This window comes from Seriola aureovittata, chromosome 3 (genome assembly GCF_021018895.1).
Source record: "Seriola aureovittata isolate HTS-2021-v1 ecotype China chromosome 3, ASM2101889v1, whole genome shotgun sequence".
Classification (NCBI taxonomy): Eukaryota; Metazoa; Chordata; class Actinopteri; order Carangiformes; family Carangidae; genus Seriola; species Seriola aureovittata.
In genome coordinates this window covers 657454-684833 of record NC_079366.1, presented here as the reverse complement: position 1 = coordinate 684833, position 27380 = coordinate 657454, and the positions used below count along the sequence as shown (strand labels likewise).

At 42.5% G+C, this 27380-nt stretch overlaps 1 protein-coding gene across 4 annotated transcripts; it reads right to left on the bottom strand.

Moving 5' to 3' along the window:
• Positions 1-727: 727 nt before the first annotated feature.
• Positions 728-26308, bottom strand: kdm2aa (lysine (K)-specific demethylase 2Aa). 4 transcript variants are annotated; one of them, XM_056371802.1, is made up of 26 exons: positions 26169-26308; positions 22068-22206; positions 21727-21805; positions 20049-20095; positions 19248-19426; positions 18993-19099; positions 18796-18889; positions 18501-18654; positions 17732-17847; positions 17521-17647; positions 17199-17431; positions 17018-17095; positions 15709-15836; positions 15444-15567; positions 14104-14232; positions 13611-13694; positions 13091-13333; positions 9532-9567; positions 9237-9342; positions 8446-9060; positions 8128-8293; positions 7359-7610; positions 7073-7236; positions 6849-6995; positions 5076-5294; positions 728-1517 (listed from the first exon to the last, which is right to left on the bottom strand). In XM_056371802.1, exons 1-26 carry the CDS (start codon positions 26172-26174, stop codon positions 1336-1338), a joined length of 3954 nt encoding a protein of 1317 aa, XP_056227777.1. In that variant the 5' UTR covers positions 26175-26308; the 3' UTR covers positions 728-1335. The 4 variants fall into 4 exon arrangements, with proteins under 4 accessions (XP_056227777.1, XP_056227775.1, XP_056227776.1 ...); XM_056371800.1 differs by lacking the exon at positions 26169-26308 and adding an exon at positions 25055-25762; XM_056371801.1 differs by lacking the exon at positions 26169-26308 and adding an exon at positions 25055-25762 and having other exon boundaries at positions 9532-9564.
• Positions 26309-27380: the final 1072 nt, after the last annotated feature.

The window sequence follows — 27380 nt, the reverse complement described above, 5'->3', positions numbered from 1 at the left end:
ACCATGGTCATTAAACCAGGTATTGGTACTTTTGGCAGTGTGGGCAGGTGCCAAGTCCTGCTGGAAAATGAAATCAGTATCTCCGTAAAGCTGGTCAGCAGAAGGAAACATGAAGTGCTCTATAAATGTCCTGGTAGACGACCACGTTGACTTTGGACTTGATAAAACACAGTGGACCAACACCAGCAGATGACATGGCTCCCCAACTCCCCACTTCATGTGACTCTCCCCCAAATTCTTGAATGGCCTTTGCTTCACAATCCTCAAGGCTGCAGTTCTCCCTGTTGCTTGTGCACCTTTTTCTACCACACTTTTTTCTTCCACTCAACTTTCTGTGAATATGCTTGGATACAGCACTCTGAACAGCCAGCTTCTTTAGCAATGACCTTTTGTGGCCTACCCTCAATGACTGTCTCCTGGACAACTGTCCAGTCAGCTGTGTTCCCCATGATTGTGTAGTCTACTGAACCAGACAGAGACCATTTACAGGCTCAGGAAACCTTTGCAGGTGTTTTGAATTAATTAGCTGATTAGACTGTGACACTGAGTCTACAATATTGAACATTTTAGGGATCTGTGGAGAACAAATCCAGTCCTGAGCTCTGCCAGGTGAATCTCTCCACCCATCTGGTCTCACAGAATTGACTATGGAGCTGGAGATTCTTCAACAGCCGCACTGTGTTCATTTGTTCGTTTGTGTGTAATGCTGCAACAAATGCTGCAAATAGAAAATTAAACAATTGACATTTTATTACTTTTTCACACCATTACAAAAAATGTTCAAGTACAATGTCGAACACCTGATTGATTTCTAATGTAGCAGATGAGAGGGCGTCTCCACGAGCACATTTAGCCATGATGACAAGGTGAGAACACCACCAGTCACACTGTCGCAGCTGGTGATAAACACACATTTACATGAAATTCACTGTACAGAAACAATATAATAAACTGCCATTTTGGTTGAGTTCAGTTTCGTAAACAGGGTGGACATGGCTTCAACCAATGTCTGTGTCAGTCTGTAGAGGGGGGGGACAAACATCTGAAACATGTGAACCTTTGACGAGTCACAGAAAGCATTGGAGTCAGTGATTCAAGACCTTCCAAAGGAGTGTTGTGAAATTTGGAAAAAAGGGTGGGAGAAGCTGAGAGTCTCCATCAGCTTCCAACAACAGAGAGCTGTTTATTTACAGGCTAAACCTGCTCATGTTCCTGTTCCTGTCAGCTGACTGCAGGGACAGCACTCCTCACGTCATGAAGGACAAGACCGACAAAAGGTTGAGAGGATAAAAAAATAAATCTCTCCTGCAGCCGACAATGTGAAAGTGTTTGTTTTCAATCCAGGCGCTGGATGAGCTTCTCCTCCATCATGCAGTAGAGGGCGACGTGGGACAGGTCGGAGATGAAGGCGTCACAGGCTCGTCTGCTGATGCTCTTGCAGCCTCTGAGGTCAAGCAGAGTGAGCGAGGAGAGGCGCTTCAAGTAGGACAGACAGCCATCAGTCAGTTCACTGCAGCCTGGACAGACGGGGGGGGGGGGGGGGGGGGGGTCACAAACAAAATTAGTTCCTGAAATGTCCATCCAAATTAACTTTTGGATGAAAAAAATGACACAGGAAACCTAAAACCTATGAAAAACAACAAAGTTACAAAGATTGAAAAAAGAAAAGATATCTTTTATATTACCAAAGAGAGAAGATCTCAGCACATATAAACCTAACAGACAGCAAACCAGGAGCAAACCAACTACCATGCTAACCTGACAGCAAACCTGGAGATGAGGTAAGAAAAGAGGCAGAAAACAAAGACACTGCATCTACAACACTGAAGGAAGTGAAACACATCTACTTTTAAAAGATTTAATTTACTAAAATATAAAAAAAATAGCTAACTTGGGGAGAAAAAAAACAAAAAAAAAAAAGCTAACTGTGATTCTGACAGTTGAAATCAGTTGGAGGACAGCAGTTACAGCAGAGAGGTAGAATACCCCGCTAACTGTAACAGTGCTAACGCCAAGAAAAAACAGAGGTAACACCCTTGAACAGCTGTTTGCTGACTGCATCATATGCAAAAAAGATCAAAACATCCTCCTTATATACAGACAACAACAACAACATAACAGGTCATTTGTAGAAACTACACACACATTGCCAAAGAAGGCAATGGTCCTGGTGGCCACTTAACTGTGTGTCAGGATGAAACCCTTGACAGACAACCCTCTGCTCACTTTTACCTACTACAATAAAAAAAAAAAAAAATTAAAAAAAAAAAAAGTACAATGCTAGTCCAGGGAAATGAAGCAAGCCTCAACTCTTTTGAGGAAATCTTCACCAGGATGAAAACAGAAGTTGAGAGAGAACGACCAAGCACCAGCACTGTAACAGGAGACACAGCCTCAGAGCAGGAAGAGGATGATAACAGAAGTCACATAAGCAGACCTGAAACTAACAACCAATCAGTCTGGCCCCACTCCTCCAACACCCCCCAACTCCTCCAACACCCCCCAACTCCTCCAACACCCCCCCAACTCCTCCAACAACTAAGAGAGAGCTTTTCCCTCCTGGAGCTGGAATCCACTGAGTTCAGACAGCTCACTTTGGCCAAGCTAGCTGAGTCTGATACTACCCAACAGCTAAGACATGAGCTCCAACAGCTAAAGCAAGACAGCCAGGAGGTCATAGCAGAGCTGAGTAGGATCAACCAGGACACCACCATAGAGCTGACGGAGACCCAGAGGAGACTCAGACAGCTGTCACAGGGTGTACGTGAGCTGGAGGAGGAGAATACCACACTACGAGCTCACACCCTGAAATAAAGGAGGATGCACTGAACCAAGACTTGAGCTTCAGCAGGGAGCACCTCCAGTAGAACAGCTGTCATGTATCTCCACCCAATGACACACACACACACACACACACACACACATCACTTACCCAACATCTTCCCTCTCCCCTGCTGCCAAACCACCAGCTCCCTCCAACACTGGCAACTCCCCTTTTCCACAGCTTTTACCCATTTCTCCAGCTCTGACACCCAGAAACTCCCCCCTGACACAGACTCCCTCCCTACTACCCAACCCCCAGTCAAGCCAGTAGTCCAGGTGGTCCTGCTCATGGACTCCAATGGAAAATTCTTGGACACCAAATGTCTCTTCCCCTGGCCTCAACACCATGGCCAAACACTCCCGGAACACAGGCCACACCATGGAGCTGCTTCAACAGGACACACTGGGAAGCCAGTACATTGTGGTGCATAGAGGCACCATTGACCTCCACACACTTCACCGTGGCACTGCTGAGGCCATTACCAAGGTGGCTGAATGGGGCTCCAGGGAGTTCCCAGGGTGATTATTTCTACCATTCTCCCAGGACAGACACCCCCTCCAAGTAATCTGGGGTAAGAACATTCACCAAAACATTGAAGGAGCTGCTACTCCCCGGATCTACAGGCCACCCAGACACCAACAAGCAAGCCGGAGGAAATCTACCTCCCCCCTCCCTGTGGCGCCACGCTGTCCAGCAGCACCATGCCCCCCCTGCAGCACTTCACCACCATCCTATATCCCACCCTCCGGCCCCAGCCAGCCACAGAAGACCTGCCCATCATCACCACCAACACATGACCTACGCATCTATGATGAACATTCCTCCCCACTACACCTATGTCTGTACTAGGGGTAATCAGAGAGATGCTTCAGGTTACTCCAGACAAGAGGTACAGGGACACCTTAGATAAAGAACACACACACTTCTTAGACATGTTGAACAGTTTAGAAACTGAAAAGAGAGGAGCATGTGTAGTCACTGTTGGACACTCTTCAAAACTTCCAAATATTAAGGAGCAGCAGCTCCTCTGGTAGCTAAATATGTTTGTGCCTGCCACAGCCTGAGAGGATCACAATAACATCCCCATAAACACACAAGAATGATATTAAATGACTGTATATAAAATGTATATAATATAAATGTTGTATTTATTAAAATCTAAATCCATATCAGTTTGACAGGTTTAATAATTATTGTATGTATATTTTCATAATTTGTAAACTGCTATGGCAATAACATTTTTTTCTTCATGCTAATAAAGCTATTTTGAATATGACAGACACAGATAGACATCAGTCATTTACTTTGACAAACACTGATGCATGACTTTAAGACTGATTTTCTGTTTACATCAACACATTTAGTCTGTTAGCTGAAGTCAGTAGATTCATTGATGCTGCTGCCTTCTATCCAGCTCAGCCTGCAGCGCTGCATCTCAGCTCTGGACTGTCACTTTCACCTATTACACGACCAATGCTGCTGGTGGCAGCTTCTATCAGCTCCGACTAATGGAGGTGACGAGGGCCAAAATAAAACCTGAGGTCTAGTGTCTGTGTGATCTGGTCAGTGTAAAGGCAGCAGAATTATTGACTCTGATGATCTAGCGTCCTAACAGTGAAAATAAACTCCTCAGCAAGATCTAACAACTGAAAAAAGATGAACTTGCCCTGCATTTATACTGCTGTCCTTATTCTTACAAACCTTGTGTTACAGCACATTCTCTCATTTCCACTCCGTTTTCTGTCTTTTGTGTGACAGTGAGGCGACCTGACAGAGGTATAAGCTGATTGGCCAGCTTGTGTGTATTCTCAGTGCTGATTTGCTCAGATGTAGAACCTGATAAACCCCAGTTAGAGTTCAAGTTTGGAGATAGAACATTTGTTTTCTCAATAAGAAAAAAAAAAAAAAAAAACACCTCATATAAAGTTAATAAGTTGTCAAAAATATGTGAATGACTCAATTTTGACAAAAATGTCAGATAGATAGATAAAATTACAATTCCAAGTGAACGATGTGGTGAAACAACACCTGACCCTGACGGGGGCATTAAGCATAAACAGTTTCATCCTGTTCCAATGAAGTTTGTGATCCTTTTTTTTTTTTTTTTTTTTTTTTTTTTAAATAAATTTGAGTGACTGACAGTGTTGTATCCAGACATTTCAATTTTGCAACATGTTACATCATCTAATTTCATGATGTGAGCCTCATTCACATACGTGACCAATCAATGGGAGTGTGACTGAGCACCCACCTGCCAGCGTCAGCTCAGTGAGGTTGTTGCGGGTGTGAGTTCCGGCCACTGCCAACAGGGCAATGGACGAGTCTGTTATGTCCTTGCAGTGTGCCAGGTCCAGCCTCTCCAGCTGAGGCATGTGGCGCTGCAGCAGCCTCAGAGTGGACTCGCTGACGTCCAGGCCAGACAGACGCAGCGTCACCATGTTCCTGAGTCTGCTGCGGGAAAACTCTGAACCTACAGGACAGGCAGAGGGGGGAGACGGTCACATCTGGTACACCGGTGGCACACTTTGATGATCACATTTACTACCGTCATCTTTAAACCCAGGACTGTGAGAATATGGTCAGTGTGTCAAGACTCAGAGGAAACCTGCTGCAGCCTGAGACAGATCAGCTGTACTGCACAGCCTGAGGATGAAGTCACAGTCTGGACATGCTGAAGATGCCACAGTCACCATTAGGGATGGGCATCATTAAGATTATAATGGCACTACTATTTTTATTGATACCACCTATTGATCCGGTACTTTAACAGTTCTCTTATATGAACCAATCAGTTACCATCACCTGTTACACACCACTGTACTGCCATAATAACCATGATGCCATAACCTTGGAGGGAGAAAGAAGGGGAAAAACTATCCATCTATGAGTAAGACAGTTTAAAATGTTGTATTTGTATCATTCTGAAATAGTTTCTATAATATCTAAAATGAAAAATTCTGAATTTTCAGATTTGATTGTTTCACATGTAGCTAGAGTTACTGCCTCACAGTTGTCTGCCTCCTCCACTCAGACTTGTTCCAGGTCACATCCCGTTCATCCAGAGTCAGACAAAATAATCATCAATTGTGTGACATTTTGTCATAATTGCTATGAAGTCTTGAGTAATGGCTAAAAAGTTTTTTTTTGAGGTCACACTGTCCTTGACCTTTGACCACCAAAATCTATACAGTTCATTCTTGCCTCCAAGTAAATGCTACATTAAAACAGGTGCTGACAAGCAGTGAATTTCATGAGGAAGTTATTATCATCAGAGAGAGTTTGAATTGATCAATGATTTTCCATTTAACTGTTTTGAACACGTCATTCTCCAACGTGTAATGATTAATCAATCTGACAGGTGTAATGTCAGCGAGAGGGGAGGTTTCTGTGGTTCAACAAGACTGTATGTAGATGGTGTTCCTAATATTTTGTCTACACCATTTATGATCAGTGAAGGTCGGTTTAATAACAGAAACACTGTTAAACAGCTCCACACACACCATGATGATCACACACATTTCTAAACAAAGCTGGACATTATAACCTTCAGAGGAGGATTTATTACAGGACTGTTTTATTACGCTACATCAGTTTTAGCTAGGTGTTCCTAATAAAAGACCACAGAGTGGAGAGGAGGGGGTGGCATCAGAGCCAAAGGAGCACATTTTTAAATGACTATTTCAAATGGTAATGGAATAGAAAAATAATTTTAACTAGAATCACCTCCTCTTCCACTAAGGACTAGTTTCAGGTTTTTGACCCCAACACGAGTGTCACCAACATGGAGGAACAAAATCTTGACTATTGGATCCAATAATCGACAACATAGTCGACTTTTACAAAATATTATGCAACTGATGCATGAAGGAGCTGAGCTTTTGGCCTAAGTCACAAGACCATCTTGGCACAAACATTGCGCCATCAAACCCTCTGCTGCAGGAAAGGAAATGGCCTGAGTGTGCAATCACAGAGCCCTACACAAAGTGACTGAGCTCTAAGCCTGCTTTTTTCTGCTGCTACTCACCAGGCGGCGTGATGAGCTCTTTAATTTGGGTGTCTTTAAGGCCTTCACACCAGCGCAGGTCCAGCAACCGCAGGTAGGGTAGACTTGGAGAGACCAGCGCTGACAGACAGGACCAGGACAGACCAGTCACCCTCAACTCCCTCAGACCTGAAGAGACACAGGCAGATGAGGTAAGGAGACATGTAGAGACAGCACGATTTGTATGCCTGTTAGTGTCTTTGTACCTGGGAGCCTGGTGAGCAGACAGTTGAGCTGTCTCTTGGCCAGAGGGGTCCAGGACAGGTCCAGAGAGGTGGGCTGGCGTTTGATGATGCTCGCCAGGGCCTGGTTACTGAGCGGGCTGCACCGACTCACATCCACGTGGCTCCACAGACGCTTGTCGCAGCTCCTGTGTAGGACAGTAAGACAGGACTGGTTTCTTCACAAGCTGCGTCCACCAGGTGAGTACAAGTTCAGATCAAAAGACACATATTGTGTGTGTTTTGTTTGTGGAGTGTGTGTGTGACGTACCACTTGTACCAGGCCTTACAGACAGTCATACAGGCCAGCAGCTCAGCTCTGCTCAGGTATCTGAACACAGACACCCACACCTCCTTCTCCCCTCCTCTCTCATTACCCACATCCTTAAAGGACGGCAGAGACAGCAAGGAGGGAGGAGACAGGGAGGAGGGAGCCAGAGGAGGAGCAGCTTCCTGTTCCTCTGAAGAAGACACAGAGCGATCTCTAGTGCCTCTGTCGCCATGGTTACCGCGCAGACGCGGCCTACAAGATAACCAACAAAACATCAGATGGGGTTTGGATGTGAATATATTATTAGCCAACTGTAAATGCAATAGAGGTCTTACAGTACATGTGTTCAGTACAGTTTCTATTGAGCCAAATACTGGTCTTTCATCAGGTGTGTGCAAGGTTAAACCTCTGATTACACTTTATCACTGTCACCCCATTCTTTTATTTTGTTGCCATGTGTAGCCTCCTGTTCCAGATCACCTGTTGCAGCCAGGAGCACAGGTGTAGGGGTGTGGCCCAGAGAGGAAAGGAGAGAGAGAATAGTTTGAAGGAATACAAAGAGCGAGAGAAATGCTTCTGTTGGTAGACAGAGGAGCTCTGACAGAGGTTAAAACAAGACTAGTTTAAAACCTGGTGACTGTGTTTGGTCAATATGGGAAACTGAGGACATAGGTTTCAGCCTAGTGTCAGGTGCTTTCAGTCTATTATCAGCTGGTTTCAGTCTAGTGTGATCTGGTTTCAGTCTAGCATCAGCTGGTTTTGGTTGTACCTGCCAGGGCCTCTCGGGGTAACGCTGTCGGCTGTGGTGTCGGCACTCTTGAGTCGTGAAGGTTTGGACAGCGCCGTCTTCCTCTGGATGAAGCCCTGCTGACCACCAGCAGCCACTGCAGCTGAACTCGGACCCATGGCTGCTTCCAGCTTTGGAACTATGGATCCTGAGCAGCAGCAGCAACAACATATTTGTTTAACTCGTTCACTTCGACTCTTCTGTTCAGTTATGGAACATGAATACAAACTCTACTTCAGTGTTTCTGTTTGACCACATTGAAGGGATAACACTGTAGCTGCTGGGGTTTTCGGGTCTTACCAGATTGCCTCTTGGCCTTGTGGGGGCGCTGTAGAGTGACAGTCAGGTAGGAGCCGCTCAGCAGGTCATCGTTCAGATCAGACACCAGGAGGACCGGGGGTTCTGGGTCTGAATCCCAGCGCCCTTCCTCTTCCACCTCCTCATCCTCTTCCTCCTCATCATCTTCCAGTGTGTCCATCTCCTCCTCTTCAGGGTCAAACTCTTGCCCCTCACTGTCCTCATCTTCATCTTCATCGTCGTCAGTCCTGCGTCTCCTCCTACGCTGACGATGGCGTCGCTCTTTGTCTTCATCTTCGCTGTCCTCTTCATCCTCCTCTTCTTCTTCATCATCATCATCATCGTCGTCATCATCAGAGTCCTCCGACTCGTCTCCTCTTCGCTGCATCCTGGAGCCTCCCCTCAGCCTCACCCCCCGCCCCCTCCGTCCATTCTCCCTCATGCCCATCCCTCGCTTTAGCTTGAGGATGGAGGAGGAGCCGGGAGTCATGAGTCCTCCTCTGCTTCCTCTCTGGGCTGAGCCTCCTCTCAACAGACCCCTCCTGTTGGCGCCAAACCCCCTCCTGGCTGAGTGGCTCCCCCCTCGAGCATGGAGAACCATCTTTCTTCTTTGAGAGGCTGCAGAGACGGAGAGATGGACAAAACAGACGATCAGGTTACAACAAAGATCTGAATGACAAAATGAAGTTCAAGGTGTATTTTACTTTTATTTTGTTTGATTAATCAACAGACAAACTGTCACTGTCAGGCAGTAACAGTGAAAAGTTGCTTCAGATTAACTATTTAACAGAAACCTTCATCATCGTCATCACTAGCAGAGTCGTCTCCATCACGGCTGTGTCTCTGCCGTCGATAAATCTTTGCCATACGAGCGTCCAGGAGGGAGGAAGATTTGCGTTTCTGCAGTTGACAGGAGGAGGGAAAATTGAAGTAAGGATAGAAAGAAGAATTAAAAAAATTAAATAAAAAGGAAGGAGACAGAAAATGCAGAAAGTATGACACAAAAAGCAAACTGTTAGAGACCTTCAGTTTAAAGTGCAGTTAGAAATAATCAACATCTTAAAAAAAACAAAACAAAAACACACTCACAACTGGATGGCCATCACCTCTGTCACTTTTCAACTGCTGGAGGAAGAGAAAACAAAATATCAGAAGTGACTTCAGAAACTGACAGCTTGAAAAAACTGAAGTCAAAAAACATGTTTTGCCAATATTTTCCTTGCTCCTACAGTAAATCATGGAACACCACACAGGTTTCCATTTTCTATAGTAGAGCCCTTATTGTTGTGACTCAGAGTTTAGGGCAGGGGTCGGAAAGTAAGTTTGACCCAGGGCCAATTTTTTTCTAATCCATTAGATGGTGGCTAGAACATAAAAATGCAACTGGGATTTACCTCGTTACTGTTCAAATGTGTCAGCACACATAAGTTTGAATGATTAACTGAACTTGTGTTATTTTTTGTATAATACCAAACATTACATCTCCGTTCCTGGCTGTTTGAGAGGTCTGTCAAGGGAGCAACAGAATCTTTTGAACTTTGGTCAGAACCTTTTCAGAATAAGAATGGTTGTATAGAGAAAGAACATGAAGAATGTAGAGTACATCATCACGCTCATACCATGGACCAAACCACTGCACAAGAACAGCTGCATCTCAATAAATTAGAATATCATGGAAAAGTTCATTTATTTCAGTAATTCAATTCAAAAAGTTAAAAACTCATATTATATAGATTCATGACAGAGTAAAATCATTCAAGCCTTTATTTCTTTTAATTTTGATGATTATGGCTAACAGCTAATGAAAACCCAAAATTCAGTATCTCAGAAAATTAGAATATTACATGAGACCAATTATAAAAAAAAAAAAAAAAAAAAAAAAAAAAAAAAAAAAGGCCTACTGAAAAGTATGTTCATGTATATGCACTCAATACTTGGTCGGGGATCCTTTTGCATGAATTACTGCATCAATGTGACGTGGCATGGAGGCGATCAGCCTGTGGCACTGCTGAGGTGTTATGGAAGCCCAGGTTTGTTTGATAGCGGTCTTCAGCTCGTCTGCATTGTTGGGCCTGGTGTCTCATCTTCCTCTTGACAAAACCCCATAGATTCTCTATGGGGTTCAGGTCAGGTGAGTTTGCTGGCCAATCAAGCACAGTGATTCAATCAAACCAGGTATTGGTACTTTTGGCAGTATGGGCAGGTGCCAAGTCCTGCTGGAAAATGAAATCAGTATCTCCATAAAGCTGGTCAGCAGAAGGAAACATGAAGTGCTCTAAAAATTTCCTGGTAGACGGCTGCGTTGACTTTGCACTTGATAAAACACAGTGGACCAACACCAGCAGATGACATGGCTCCCCAAATCATCACTGATGTGGAAACTTCACACTGGACTTCAAGCAACTTGGATTCTGTGCCTCTCCATTCTTCCTCCAGACTCTGGGACCTTGAGTTCCAAATTAAATGCAAAATTTACTTTCATCTGAAAAGAGGACTTTGGACCACTGAGCAACAGTCCAGTCATTTTTCTCCTTAGCCCAGGTAAGACGCTTCCGACGTTTTCTCTGGTTCAGGAGTGGCTTTACACGAGGAATGCGACAGTTGTAGCCCGTGTCCTGGATACGTCTGTGCGTGGTGGCTCTTGATGCACTGATTCCAGCCTCAGTCCACTCCTTGTGAATCTCCCCCAAATTCTTGAATGGCCTTTGCTTCACAATCCTCAAGGCTGCGGTTCTCCCTGTTGCTTGTGCACCTTTTTCTACCACACTTTTTCCTTCCACTCAACTTTCTGTGAATATGCTTGGATACAGCATTCTGAACAGCCAGCTTCTTTAGCAATGACCTTTTGTGGCTTACCCTCAATGACTGTCTCCTGGACAACTGTCCAGTCAGCTGTGTTCCCCATGATTGTGTAGTCTACTGAACCAGACAGAGACCATTTACAGGCTCAGGAAACCTTTGCAAGTGTTTTGAATTAATCAACTGATTAGACTGTGACACCGTGAGTCTACAATATTGAACATTTTCACAATATTCTCATTTTCTGAGATACTGAATTTTGGGTTTTCATTAGCTGTAAGCAATAATCATCAAAATTAAAAGAAATAAACACTTGAAATGTTTCACTCTGTGTAATGAATCTATATAATATACAAGTTTCACTTTTTGAATTGAATTACTAAAATAAATGAACTTTTCCATGATATTCTAATTTATTGAGATGCACCTGTATATAACATCACTTCACTTCCTGTGGCCCAAGTCATTACATCTGATTTACACTGTTCCAACGTCAACCTTCCAGAAATACAGTCATGTCGAGAAACGTTTACTATTCAAGTGCCCTGAATTAGATACCATTTTATTTCCAAAATTACAACATCTGCACATGATTCGTTTTTTTTTTTTAGTTTTAGAAAAGTTGTACAGCTGTACAACAGTGGGAGGGTCCATCTTAGATTTTATGGACTGACTATAAAGTCTAACATAGACACTCAGTGAGCACTTAATTAGGAACACCTGTACATCTGCTTATTCATGCAGTTATCCAATCAGCCAATCATGTGGCAGCAGATCCAAGTGAGGAGTTCCAGTTCATGTTATCAAACATTAGAATGAGAACAAATGTTACTCAGTGACTTTGAGCTTCATGATTGTTGGTGTCAGACACTGGTCTGAGTTTCTGAAGTTGCTGATCTGATTTTCACTCACGTCAGTCTTTACTTTGAATGGAGCAACAACAAAAGAATCCAGAGAGCAGAAGCTCTGTGTTGATCAGAGGTCAAAGGAAAATGGACAGGCTGGTTGGAGCTGACAGAGAGACTACAGTCACTCAGATAACCACTCTTTACAACTGTGCTGAGCAGAGAAGCTTCAGAGTGAACAAGTCCAACCTACAACAGCAGAAGACGTCATAAGGCTCCACTTCCTTTCACCAAAACCAGAAACCTGAGGCTGTAGTGGACAAGAATGAACCAACACTTGAAAGTTGAAGACCTGGTCTAATGGATCTGGATTTGTGCTGAGGCAGCAGATGGTCAGGCACGAGTCTGAATCCATGGACCAACCAGTCTAGGCTGGTGGTGGTGGTGTGATGGTGTGGAGAATGTTTTCTTCTCAATTCCAATCAATCATTGTATGAATGTCTCAGTCCAAGTATTGTTGCTGACCATGTTCATCCTTTATGGCCACAGTTCACCATCTTCTAATGGCTCCTTCCAGCAGGATCATGCTCCATATCACAAACTGGTTTCGTCAACTTGACAGTTCACTGAACAATGAGAGACCAAAGACCAGAGACCAAAGAATAAAAAAGTGAACAGTTCAAATACTTAAGTGTCTGGACTGTATGCAGTCAGAAAATAACAGGGTGGGTTTGTCCGACTACATGATGTCCACTATGATGAGCTGCGAGAAAAATCATTTAGAGTATGGAGAAAGGGAAAACGGCTGACTGTGAGAGAAGAGGCACTGCTCCTGTATGAACTACGGAAACAGGAAGTCATTCTCCGTCAGTAACACCATCACATGGACAGTGGAATTTACAAGAGTCGTGTCTCTTCTCTTGAAAACGATGGAAAGGGAAAAAAAGGGGTGGAGTGCACAGGACAGACGAGTGGATGTACGCAGAGTAGGCGGCACCTCTCACCAGTCTCGAGCTGATTGGCTGAGAAGGCAGAGGGGCCGCCACCAATAGAAGTGATGCTGAGGAGGAGGAGCAGGAAGGAAGAGGAGGGAAGAAGCCACAGCGAACCACTTCCCCATCCTGCTGGGAGCCCACAGGACCCCCTATGGTAGCAGAGGGCCCAGGGCCCAGCCTGAGGACAAGGGGCCCATGGGGACGGAGGTGCTGCTGGTGGCTGGCAGCCAACGATTCATCGCTGCCTGATGACTGGCGAAGTTAAATAAAATTTAAAAGGAAATCAAAATTAAAGCAACCAAAAAACAAAACAAAAACAAAAATCAAATAATGGAAACAAACACACAGGAGATACACGACACCCATTAGACACACTGCAACTGAGTGTGTATGCACGCCGCGCTGGTAGACTGTCTGCACTGGTGTGTTAAAAATACAGGAAGTATGAAACCCCGACACTGTGTGTGTGTGTGTGTGTGTGTGTGTGTGTGTGTGTGTGTGTGTGTTTTTTTAACGAGACATTGTGTACCTCTGGGTCAGTGATTCCTTGGACACACTTTGGGCACTCCCAACAGCTGGGCAGGTCTTTATTCACCACTCCTTCACCCTGAACCTGCAGAGCCAGACAAACAAGAAAAATTAAACAGAAGAAAAGAAGAGGAAATAAAAAGTTAACCAGAACCTTGTTTATGGCACTATTGGCTCCTTTTCAAGCTTTCACTTAAAGCTCCATACATTCTTAAAAAAAAAAAAAAAAAAAAAAAAAGGTAGATGTCCATGTGTTGTATGATTATAGATCAGGTCTAGGTTCTATATTAATACTGTGAAAGTATCAAAGCGCTCAGTCCACAGAAAAATGGACACAGCCTGTATTCAGAAACTGAGCCTTAAAACCAGCTGTTGGGACTTCTGATTGGTGACTGCTTTGTTGTGACACCACAAAGTTCCAGAATTCTACTTTCATCTTGTCATTTCGGAGTACTGAATGTAGATTGATGAGGGAGCGTGCGTGCGTGCTGTACCGTGAGGCAGGCAGGATGGACTATCTGTGCACAGTTGGAACACTCCATCAGGGTGAGGGAGGGGTCTCCACTTTCCTCCTGATTGGGCTCTTTGCAGATCTCACACACTGCAGACAGGGGGAGGCCCGGCTGGAGGGAAGAGAGCATTACTAAAACACGCTTATTCAACCAGAGCTGCTGACAAATATTTTTTAATCAATTAATCAAATATGTAAAATAGTCGGTGGATTAAGAAATTCATTTTCCTCAAAGAAAAAAAAAAAAAAAGAAAAAAAAAAAAAAAACAAAACCAAAAAATTTCATTTACAGCTTCATTGTGGGATCTTTACGTATAAATGAATGTCCATTAGATTTCAGTCAGTGCCATGTAAATCTGTCTGTATTCTGCAGTGTGCTGCAGGTTTACATCTGGTGTCTATGGGAACTTTGGTTTGCTGAACAGGGCAGTAACCGTCGAGACGTAGTAGGATACATTACAGTCCGGCCTCCCCATGTATCACTTTCTTTTGTGGGGGGCCAGTTCGATTATGACCAACACATATTACCATTGGAGAGCACTGACTTTCAAAAAAAAAAAAAAATGATCCACACACTGTTCAATGTTTCCATGATTAGAAATGAACATTTCAGTCAGACTGTATCATCAAACATCAGCCACTTCTCTCCTCTCCTATCACATGTTCATAACAGTTTGTTCATCAGACAAAAGAACAAAAATACTCAGTAAGAAACTTTACAATATCATTAGTCCTACTTTAGTCATTAGAAAATATTTCTAGTGTTTCTTTTTTATTCTAGTCATGTGATCATGTTGTTTACATTTTACCTTGTTGAATATCACTTTACGACATCACTATAACTGAATTTGGGGACAGGTATCAAAGTTTCTTCTCATATCATTAATACTTTAATCATGTCATGACAATGTTGCTTATAATTACAACTCTGCCTATTTCAAATTAACACACTCGTACCTGGACAAGTAAACCCAGAGTTAACTGAACAAGGTGATAACCAGCTTCATAATACAGGTACAGGATCTGGGCGGTCAATGTTAGATTCAACATTTACAAGTGACCTTTTAAATGTTTACACTGAACTGCAGCCACCACTTTCTAAACCTGCAGCGCTGACTGGACCAATGAAAAAAACTGACGTCACGACTCAGCAACTACATTGATTCTGCAGAAAAACATTTGTTCTAATGAAATTAAGCATTCAAGAGAAAAAACTGAAATTAAAAATTAAAAAAAATTATAATCCTTATTATTGTAGTTGATGCCACTGACTGCAGCGTCTTCTGGTGGCAACTTGTATAAATCAATAAATAAATGACTTACAGACAGACACTGTCGAAGGACACAGGTCTGCTTGAGCTTCCCTGGTCCTCCGAACTTCTTCATGTCTCTGCAAAAGTTACAGTCTCCACACTCTGGCCTCATACAGGCTTCACAGCGTTTACACCTGCAGAGACAGGAAGCACAACAGCAGCCGGATGATCACTGAAGACAGTTAATCATACACCTACACCAATTATAAAAGACATAATATTGACTCCAAACTACTGGTCTTTGCTGAACTACACTGAGACACACGCTTTGTTACCTGACCCTGCGCCGCCTCAGCACAGACATGGAGGAGGCTGGTTTCTGTGGTCGGGGGATGATGGGCGTGGAGGCCAGTTTAGGGCGAGGAGGAGGTGGTGGAGGAGGAGGCGGCTGGTACCACGAGGGCTGGCGGAGGGGAGCAGAGAAGTTAAGTAGTAACAAGGGTGGAGGTAAAAATTAAATAAATATATACAACATACAGTAGCTGTCATAAACACTGGGTATTAATGTATAACAATTAGGTGGGAGCTGTGAGACTCTCCCTTCAGTGGGCAGGTGTGTATTATTGCTGGAGCCACCAGAGCTGACAGCCAACACATCTGTCTGTAATCTTGGTTGTTTGGGTCTCAAACCTTGTGCAGAACCAGACTCACAGCTCTAAAGTGCAGGCAACTTCTGGATACTCATAATTTGGAAAAGAAATGCAATGCAATGCTGCAATACTATAGCAAGGTTTAAGTGTTTATGGGATAATGGGAAATAAACAACAAATGGAAAATAGGGCACTTTTGTACCTAAAATATTTATTTCGCATTGAATGCTTAAAGAACTGGCAAACTGAATTTTAAAGTGAAATCAAGAAGGCCATGATCCCTTATCTCCCCCCCATTCTTTTTGGGTTGTAAACAAAGAAATTGTGAAGGACGGATCATGTTCAGCAATGAGGGTGCACACACATATTTTTTGATCACAGACAGTCAGTCATCAATGACTGGTAACGTAGTTGTATGTTGGTGTACGCAGACAGCAGCTTCATGACTGGGGTCCAATTCATGACAAGAGAACACTTTTATATAATAAAAAAAAAACAACCACTGGTGGCAGATAGTAGCTTCCTCGAGAACACCGTGTAGAAACAAGGCGCCTGGCTCCTTCAGGCCGCTGGATCCAACACTGCCAGTGTTGCCAAGACCCACCCCACTCTGCTTCTGATTGGCTAGTAGAGTTGGTTAGCTTTAGTGTATGGTTAGGTTGACAGCGAGAGCTGCGTTCCTCTCATACAATTGGTATGTGAAATTTATTACATGATAAACCGCATCCAAGAGTATTGACTTTTCATTTTTTCTCTCACAGCGTTACAATGGAGATCCGGCACAGTTCCGGTATACTTTAAGCCCTGAATATGTTTCTAGAACATTAGCTTCATATGATGACACTAAGGCACACTCAAACATCTAAAAACATTGCAACTTTCATCGCAACCTTTAAGAGAAGAAATCAGGTATTTTAGCTGCAAAAATTCCAAAAAAAGTCTGTGTAATCCTGGAAGGACTGACCAAAAGTGTCTAAAAGTGAGGACTGCTCACCCTTTTTGGCCACTTAACAATGGGTTTTCCTGTGTAGGACAATTTGGTGTTGTCACTGGCGTGCTCTTTCAATAGCGCCTGCAGGACACAAGATACGAGATAGAAAGCAGAGGAAAGGACAGAAATAAATATTAAGAAAGATGTTTTATTACAACACCAGCAAAACACACAGACGTCATACCTTGATGTGTGTAATAAGTGCCGGGGCATTGTGTATCCCTGCTGGGACACACTTCTTGTTGGAGGGCAGTGCCTCCAGTTTACCCAACAAGTTCAAGAGCCCCTCCAGCTCCAGAGGAGTCAGATGAACTTTAGCTTCAGACTGCTGCTCTGAAGCCTCATCGGCACTGCCACCATCCACCGCCTCCTTCACCTGCTCACTGGCCAGTTCTGAGCCGGACGGCTTCTTTAGACCTGACAGAAGGAACGAGTTACACAGTCTATCAACAACAAGATGAGCCCCCTCGAAAACATTCTGCCCCCGTGTATGCTCAAGTTCATACCGATGCCCAGCGAGTGTTTCTGAAATTCTGGTGTGAGGTAGGAGGTCTTGGTCAGGCTGAAGACGTAACGCTCCAACACATACCAACACATCTCATAGTAGAAGGGGTAACGAAACTTCACTGGGACCTGTGGCGGAGGTGAAGGAAAACCATCTCAGAGTCCATCACATCACAGAGTCTCATCACACACAGCTTCAGTGTCTGTACCTACCCGCGTTCGGTCCTCTATGTTACAGATGTTCAGTTGCATAGGGATGTTGAAGCTGTGCAGAAAGTTCCCTCCAAACACCATGGAGTCCACAGGGGTGTAGACGGCATGAATCCATCCTGAGTATGGAAGGAAATTGATAAAATTTTATTGATACCAATATCGATCTGCTTATCAGTCTGATTCTTGATCAGTTTTCTGTGTGGGCTGAAACGATTCCTTGAGAAACTCAATTAACTTGATTATTAAAAATCACCAAAGCAAATTCTTTGCATCAAAGCTTTGTTTACTCCATATGAAGTTCTGTTGATACATGAGTTGAAGCAGATGTGATTAGATGGGGCAGTAAAATATTCAGTTTATTTGACTGCAGTAAGTATCATCAGTAGGTGTAGGACAATCCTTCAACACAGTTGATAAAAGTACAGAATTTTTCTTCAGGAAAGCAATTAGTTCCTGTTTTCTTTTCTCTCATATTTTCTATTGCTCTTTAATGAGACAAAGGTATTTTCTAATGCAATTTCTCCATCCATCGATGAATACTCAATTACTAAAAGCTGCAGTCTACACACATTTTCAGCATCAACACAACTGTTTTAGTATCTGAGTGTGAACACAGTGGAGAAAGATTTAATGTTGGTTCTCTGTAAATATTAGTTATAAAGAGTACGGTCTAGTGTATCTGCTGTTTACATATATGTATGACATCCTTCAGCATATAGATATAGAGAGAGATATAGAGAGAGAGCGCGAGCAAGTGTGAGTGTGAGACCTGAGGGTATGATGAAGGTGCAGCCTTGCTTCAGTTCAATCCTCTGGCAGTCAGATGCTCGGTCTCCCAGGAAAACATCTCCCTGTTTCCCCGACAGCACCCAGTTCTCATATAGCTCCAGGTTCTGAGGGGTGGGAGGGATGAGCCAGAATACCTGAAATGCACACCTGCAGTCATGAGCACACTCTGCCCTGTGCACCAGCCAACATCATGACAAAGAGAACTCATTTATGCCCTCACATTCTGCACTGTTCACTTTAAGTCTTAAATGTTTTCAGTTAACCCCCCCCCCCACCTTGCTCCCTCTCAGTATGTGATACCACACTGAGGTCCCTCCGAAATCGATGTGGAAGTCTGTGTAGCAGCCCTCGACACTCATCAGACAGTATCTGCACAGACAACAATATTAGCAATGATATATTTGGAGATCAAATGAATTAGATGAAGCAATGAATAATTTTATCCCGCCACATCCTGAACATGGAGACTTACTTCTGTACTTTGGGGTACTGCATATCGTTGATGGAGTTTGTCGAGTCTCTTTGTCTCTCTTTCAGGTGACGAGGCCACATGTTGTCCACCCAGTCTATTAGATCCACCTACACACACACACAAAAATACAAATACAAGCCAAGAGGGAGAAGACAGACACTTGGTGCACATACTAAAACGTGTCTGTTTGCATTGGTTGTGTATAAAATGTAAAAACACACAAACATGAGCTTGTTGTGGAGTGTGTGGACGTACTGTGGCAGGTCTCTTGACCAGGTTCTCCAGCTTGGTGTGGCTGAACTCCAGGCTGATGACATTATAGAGCTTCTCTCTCTGAGACGGGGGGGTCTCAGAGTAGCGTGTCCACTGGGCCATGGACATCTCTGTCCCCTTCTGAGTGCTGACGTCCATCACATCTATCATACGTCTGCTACCTGATAGGGGTTTTTGGCAGGGGTTAGTCACAGCGTGTTAGAGAAATCTTATCCAGTCAAGACAGAAGTTGTGTCAGTCCGTCCATGTCACAACCATTTAAATAAACTACATCTGGTAAAATAAAACAGACAATCAAAACATTGTTTGAATTGTCCTAATTAATTAAAATGTGGACACTGGAATTACATGTAGTTTAGTCTAATTAGCCTATTTTTTATTTTTTAATATAAATACACGATTGTATTGATCTTGCTTTCACTTCTAGGTAGAGGAAGAAAAAAAAAAAAAAAAAAAAAAAAAACTTAATTGAGTAGTTTATACAAATTTGGTGATCGAGTAATCCTTTTGTAATTTATCAAGAGAATATATTAGTTAGCTGTTTCCAACTGTTGAATGTGAAGATTTACTTAGTCATATTGTAAACTTAAGTTTTTGATTTATTGAATGCTGGTCTGACAAAAGAAGTGATGTCAATTTTTTTCCCCTTAATTTTAAATAAAGACTAAGTTATTCATAAAGATTCAAGGACATTTTGACGGGACACACAGTTGAACCTTAGACATGTAGTAGCATCTAATTAATCAAAGTAGGAAAACTTAAAGTTGATGTGTGAAGTCTTACCAACAAATATCTTGACGTCATTGACACTGAAGTCAGGATCGGGCATCCTACACAACAACAAGAGGTCACTCAGCACATTACACAGTTTATGGCGTTGGAGTTACAGGGTCATTCCCTGTCAAATCAGACAGAATCCAGGACAATGGCTGCAGAACAGTCTCAGATTTTGTTCTATAAAAAGATGTTTGGCCTCTAAAATATTTTTGTTACATTCCAATGTTTTTATATATTCATTTATGACTTTTTTTTAATATATATATATATATATATATATATATATATATATATATATATATATATATATATATATATATATATATATATATATATATAGAGTACAAAAACACCTCACCTGGGAAGCTTTTAAATATTAATGCCCAAAGAAACTTTTTATACTTTATAAAATTTATTGCGTGTTAGTGATGCAAATAATTTTGCGGGGTGTCGTGTGGTGTAATGGTCTCAGCAGGCTATATGTAGAGGCTACAGTCCTCGCTGCAGTTGGCGCCGGTTCGAGTCCCGCATCGCACGGGCCTTGCTGCATGTCATTCCCCCTCCCTCTGCCTCCCCATTTCCTGTCTCTCTCCACTATCCTTTCCAATAAAGGCACAAAAGCCCCCCCCCAAAAAAATATATATATATATACACACTTTAAAAATAAGAAAATAATATGGCAGCAAACAACTTTTAAGTGTCAGTACTGTGTTTCAGCCCAGTTCATAGCTAGAACTGAAAGTGACAGATGTCACATTCATGAGAATGGGACGGATGGATGACAATCCTTTGAGGTCTCAGCTGTCGCTGATGCAGAGGCATGACAGTATATCAAATGACAAGATTTGAAGAGGAGTACAGATCGACCGATTATCAGTGGTCATTTTCTGATTATCTGTATTGTTATGTTTTTCTAACGATAACCAATAAAATAAATATCTGCGTAAAGATCATCCTGCGTTACACTTTAAAAAGGGGAGGGGTAAAAACAACTTATTTGTTAATAATAGTAATATATGATAAAACTATTAAATTAAAGAACATCTTTAGGTTACCAGGTGAATCAGTTCACAGGTGAAAACAGCACCGAAATCAACCAATTAAATCCAGTGAGGCTCTTTGTAGTCTGTGCATACAACTGATAATATACACTCAGTGTTCAGTTTATTAGGAACATGTAGATAAAACTCATGTAGTTTAATCCAACAGTCCTGCAGTTAATCTTTCTTCATGAAGATTATAATCTTAGGTTTATAATAGAATAGTTTTAGACTGTTGTTGATGATCATTGTGGAGGACATAGTGTGTGGAGCTGTGTTACAGTATACAGAGGCGTTTCTGTTATTTACCTACATTCACTGATATAAATGGGGTGGACAAAATAATAGAAACACCTGGACGACATGGTGAGTGTCCATATACAGCAATAGTTTTGTGTTGGCATATCAGTTCCAAATATCGGTATCAGTCACCTTTAATAACAATAATTCAATCAGCCCTGAAAAAACCATATCAGTCGATACCTAAATTAGGAACATTTACCTGGCCATGGTTTTGAGATCCCTTCATGATGGATATGGTCTGAACAAAATCCAAGGCTGTGCTGCAACAACCATAATCCGATTTGACCCTGAACACAGTAGTAAGGTAGATGTAGATAGAAGAAAGAAAAATAAATGCCTACTTGATGCCCAGTCCATCAGGCCTCTCAAAGATGATTGGCTCAGTCAGCCCGCCTCTCTGGATGAACTCGTAGGTGAAGTCTTAGAAATACAACAAACAGTCTTTCCATCCATTCAATTTTTTGATGTTTTCAAACCATTCACTGCTGGCTGTTTCTTTTCTCATGATTCCTGACTGCTGGATGAAACTAGAGCAAGTGGTCTGGACAGACAGTAACACTGCAGAGAGCCATGAATGATGGTATTTGGCACATTTCAAACTCCTGTCATGTGATCTGTGTGTGTGTGTAAGTCTTACTGCTGCTGTTCATGTGAAACGCTCACAGCTCCCTGACTAACCCACCTCTTCCCTCCATGCGAAGGACCCGGTCAGAGCTGAACCGCTGACTGTTGACTTTTTCCTCCAGGTCAAACATCCTCCTCCCGTCAATCTCCTCATCTGAGATGCCGTCATCATGGTAACGTCGACGGGTACCAGCCCTCTGGGGAAGGGGACAAAAGGGGGGATGGGTAAAAGAAGCATAGCAGAGACAGGTGACAGAGGAAGGATAAACTGTGGGAGGACCAGAACTGTATGGTACCTAAACCTACTCCCAGAAAAACACATGGCAGTATACACTTCCAAATTTCACAGAGCATCATTACTCCAGGACAATTTCAGATACAGACGTGACCTTTTTTTTTCTGCTTAAACTAAACTCAGAAGATGTTCTGAGTTTATTGAAGTGACAGAATAATCAGAAGGAAAGTCAAATATTTAGAGCAGCAGAGGCTGCGGAGCTTTCATAAATCCTGCTCCAGAGAAAATCTCATGAGATAAAGATCACCTCTAGAACAAATATATAAAATTTTCTGTGTTGAACTTTTTCTTCTTTATTATGGTTTAAAAAGTATTATTATCCAGGAAAAAATTTGAGGTTTGTTTTATGCACTATTAACCTCCATTATACTGTGCTGAGTCTTTACTGAGTGACACGTATGATTAGATGAGGTTGTGGCTGATTCTGAATCTGTGCAGCACTTGGTGAAACTTTTAAAAATGACAATTTTATTATGAAAAACACAAAAAGGGTATTTTAAAATTTAATTGTAGGCCTAAGAGGGTTAAAGATGAATTTTAAAATCCAACTGGACATTCTTTTAGCAGTGTGAACGTGAATGTGTCCTGGGCCACAGCCTATTCCACTGACTTCCTCTCAAGGACTGCCTACTCTACAGAGGTCCTCTGAACTTCCAACTACTCTGACATCCTCTCAAGAACCAACCACTCTACTGACATCATCTGAAGTGGTCACTGGAGACATGTTAATACTGAGTGTGAACAGGTCCATCTCTTCTTGTATTCACATGGCACTTATATGGGAAACATCTGCAGTGGCAAGAAAAAGTAAGAACCCTTTGGAATAACCTCCTTGTGTGTGTAGATTTGTCTTTAAATAGGGTCAGATGACCTTCAACCAAGTGTACTATTAACAAACACAATCTATTTTAACTAACCACAAACAAATCATTGTTTTGTTCTTGTGCATATTGGAAATGTCATTTGAACTATCACAATGTAGGTTGGAAAAAGTGTGTGAACCCCTCAGCTCATGGCATTAAATAAAGTGAACTGGAGTCAGGAGTCATCAAACCTGGAGTCCAGTCAATGAAACGAGATTGGAGGTTTGGGTTAGAGACTGACTTGTAAAGACACTAATATTTTTTTAGTCTTCACAATAAGCACCAGCTGATGTGAACCATGCCTCACAAAAAAGATCTCAGAAAACTTGTGATGAAAAATTGATGATGAGCATGAAGCTGAAAGTGTCAGAGTTTAGATCGTCATCAGTCCACAGTCAGACAAACAAAGAGAGATGACTGTGGTTCCTCTCTATAGAACTGAAGTCCAGCTGAGACGACTCCAACAGCCCAACACAGATGAGCAGTAACGTTAAAAAAAAGCTCAGAACCACAGCTGAAGGCTTCACGAATCATTGAAGCTGGTTCACATCTCTGTTCATGAGTCCACCACAGACACACACATCATGGTTGTATGGATCATGGTGTCCTACCAAGTTTATAAAGCGCACCTACACACTCCACAGTGCTGCTGGGAAAATGTTTCTTGGACTGATAAAACTAAGGTTGAATTGTTTGGGAAAAACCTGCAGCTCAATGTGTGGTGCAAAGGGCACTGCACACTACACCCCAACATCATCATCATCCCACAAGTGAAGCAAGCATCATGATGTGGGGCTGATTTTCTGCCTCTGGACAGCTCCACAACATCAAGGTGAAACTGAAGTCTCAAGTTTATCAGGGTCTCTTCCTAATAAGTGTGTCTGTCACCTTCTGAAGCTAAGGAGAAGCTGGGTGATGCAGGAAAATGACCCTGAACATCAGAGTAAATCTACAGCAGAATGGCTTCAGACAAAGAAAATCCTACGTCTGGAGTGGTCCAGTCAGACCCCGACCTGTCTCCAGTAGAGATGCTGCGGACTGAGCTGAACAGAAATGTGCAAACCAGACATCCTGAGAATCTGAGCTGAAGAATTTCTTTAAAAGAAGAACAGTCAAATTTCCTCCTGAACATTGATCAGCAGCTACTGGCGGAGCTAGTTTCAGGTTATTGGGGCCAAATGAGGTTGAACCAGTTATTAAATCCAAGGGTTCACTTACTTTTTCCACAAGCACTTTGGATGCCTAAAAATAAACTCTACTTTCTGGTAGACTAACTGTTTCTTTATCTTTGGTATTTCTGTACTTGCCATTTTTTGGTCGATGTATACTCCCACCAATGTATCTGCAAATTTATGTTATCAGTCAGGATGGTTTATTTATCTTGATTCGCCATGTAACAATAAAATTAAAATCACATCTCACACTTGCTTATTCCCCCTCAGATGATGATGATGATGATGATAATAATAATAATAATAATAATAATAATTTTTATAGTTATACTTTTCAGTTTATAATCCTCTTTATTAAGTCAATACAGCAGGGTTCTCATTTTAAACGCCATCTCAACACATCTTATTTTAATTTAAACTAACAATGTCTACATGGTGGGAGCTATTTTAAAGTTAGTTTCTACCACAGACACTAGCCAGAGGCTGAACTTTGTTGGTTACACCAGACCGTGTCACTGTTTTTATATGTTGCCATGGTTACTAAAAAAAGACAAAACAAAAAAAAAAAAAAAACACCACACTCTACAAAACATGCAGGTAAACACACACAGCATTTTTTTTGACACAAACATTGTCTCGTTTGGTGACTTAATTTTAGAGAACCATGCTGATAGTCAAATGAGAACCAACGCGGGAAAATTAAATTTAAACTTACCAGTCTTTTGCTGTACCGTGGCTTAGATTCAGCCATTGTCACCGGGAAACCGAGCTTCGTCCAACCGAACGCGGGTATTTAACGACGACGCGGGTTATTGCCGTGGACCCATCTGAAAACTAAGCTATACCCGGCCGCCACATGGCTCCTCTGGATAGTAAACAAGCAGCAGGAAGGCGTGTGTTCACGGCTTTCCTAGTGAGCCGAATGAACTCAACCTCCAACAGTGATTAACTTCTGATACCACTGTTTGGCCAACATTACCCGAGACGACAACTCGCTCTCTGATGTCTTTATAGAGCTCTCAACGTCATCTAGGTTAACGTTAATCGCTCCTGGTCTAACCGTTCTTCACATTCACTCATTGTTGTCACACTTTTTAGGAACCGACGGAATATGAAAGGCTTCATGTATGGCTTATTTAAAGAGGCTAGCTAGCTACAGCCCTAAAATGACTTAAAGTGAACAATTACACACAATTATCATAACATCTCTGAACACTCGAGCTTTGTCCCTAGCTTTCTATTCCAATTCGTGTACAGCTAATGTTAGCTTTATGAAAAGCGTCCTGCTCACAACGACATCAAACCCATCGTGACCTGAAGTCGTGTTAGGAGACCCAAGTTCAGATATTTCTCATAATCTGCGAGAAAAGGGCGTACATTGTTGCTGCTCATATCACTAGAACAGTATAAAGTTAATGCGGTCTCCGAACAGCCGCCATTTTCCATCCCATCACAAAACATCACTATGTCCCGCCCACAAACGTACATTGGACCAATCACAGATACGCCCGCGACGCGTTCATTGGACTAGAGCAGTGTCACTCACGTGGAAGATTTGTGAACTGCGATTGGACAAAAGTAGCCAATATGACTGCATAGGAGCTGGCAAGCTACCAATAACAGCACAATTTGAAAACGAACTTAAACCTTATTGGCTAATATGTCCAAAAGCCGTTACTTAGAGGAGAAACTCGCGATCATGCGAGACAAGTAGCCAATCATGCAATGACATAAACACGGTAACAACCACCCCTATTACCCGATATCACAAGTCATCACTCAGAAATAACCAGGGTTGTATTAAAAATAACTCGTTTCACAGTCCTTACCCCCATATTCACAAAGGTCCGTCAGCTTCCAGCCGCCGCCACTGATCCGAGACGTATGACGTCCTCTGCGAGCTGTGTTCCACCAGCTAATGGCTCACATCGCAGGGACACGTTTTGTTGCCTTCACCTCAATGAGGAAGTGCCTGCAGGGCCTTAAATGGAAGTGCGCTTAGAACAAACGGTCGTGGATTGGCTGGAAAATGTTGCAGGGCTCCTGTGATTGGTGGCCGCGACTTGTCTTTCAAACACGCACGGCTCGAGTACGGCGAGCCAGAGGCACACGCCAAACTAACGCGCTTTACGGAACGAAACAGAATATAAATGAACACTCATAAGCAAAAACATATGACAGACTGATTTTTTATTTTCCGTCAGTGGGACAGAGCTACAAAAGACGTTATTTTACAACGGAATACATTCCCTTATAAACTGCTACAAAGTGACTGGCCTTGAATGTAAGCAGGAAGAGAAGGACACACACAGTCACTCTACATGTAATTTCCACCAAATGTCACACAAACTAACAAGTGGCCTCTCTGATTGAACCATGGTTGACCAGTTGTCCCACCCAATTTACAACATGTCCTCGTCAATGCACATTTCAGACAGAGTGTTTGAATCATTCTAGGAGGGAGAGCTGGCAGCGCAGTCCTCCTGCTACTGTCATGCGGACACCCACTGCTGATCCAGCAACCCAGGTTGTAGGTGGAAAGATATTACGTTATCTTATTTTTGGGACACACATTTTATCCATTTAAATGTGTCTACCACTGAGTGGTAGACTGATGCTCATTTCAAGCCTGTGGACACTGAGGCTAAAACTGCAGAAGATAAAATCTGAATCTGGATTACAAGAGTGGTCTGTCACTGCAAGAGTGAGCTGAGGTGTCAGTGTAGCTGCCTACATGTGAAAGGAAGGATGCAAATGTCAAAGACCAACCAAAGTCAAGCCATGGCATGAAACAAGAGTGGCCTCGTTTGAAATACAGATGTAGTCCTTTAAAAAAAATATTAAAAATGAAAGCGATTGTTGTAATAAATACACAAGTAATTAAGACCTGAAGCAGTAAAACACCTCCAAGGCAGTGTAGTCAGTGTAATCAAATAAAGCAGGGGTGTGTTTATTTCCATTTTTCTAATATGACACCTACAGAATTTACTTCTATTCTCAGGTCATACAGGATCTGCTATCAATAATCTGTTAATCAGTTC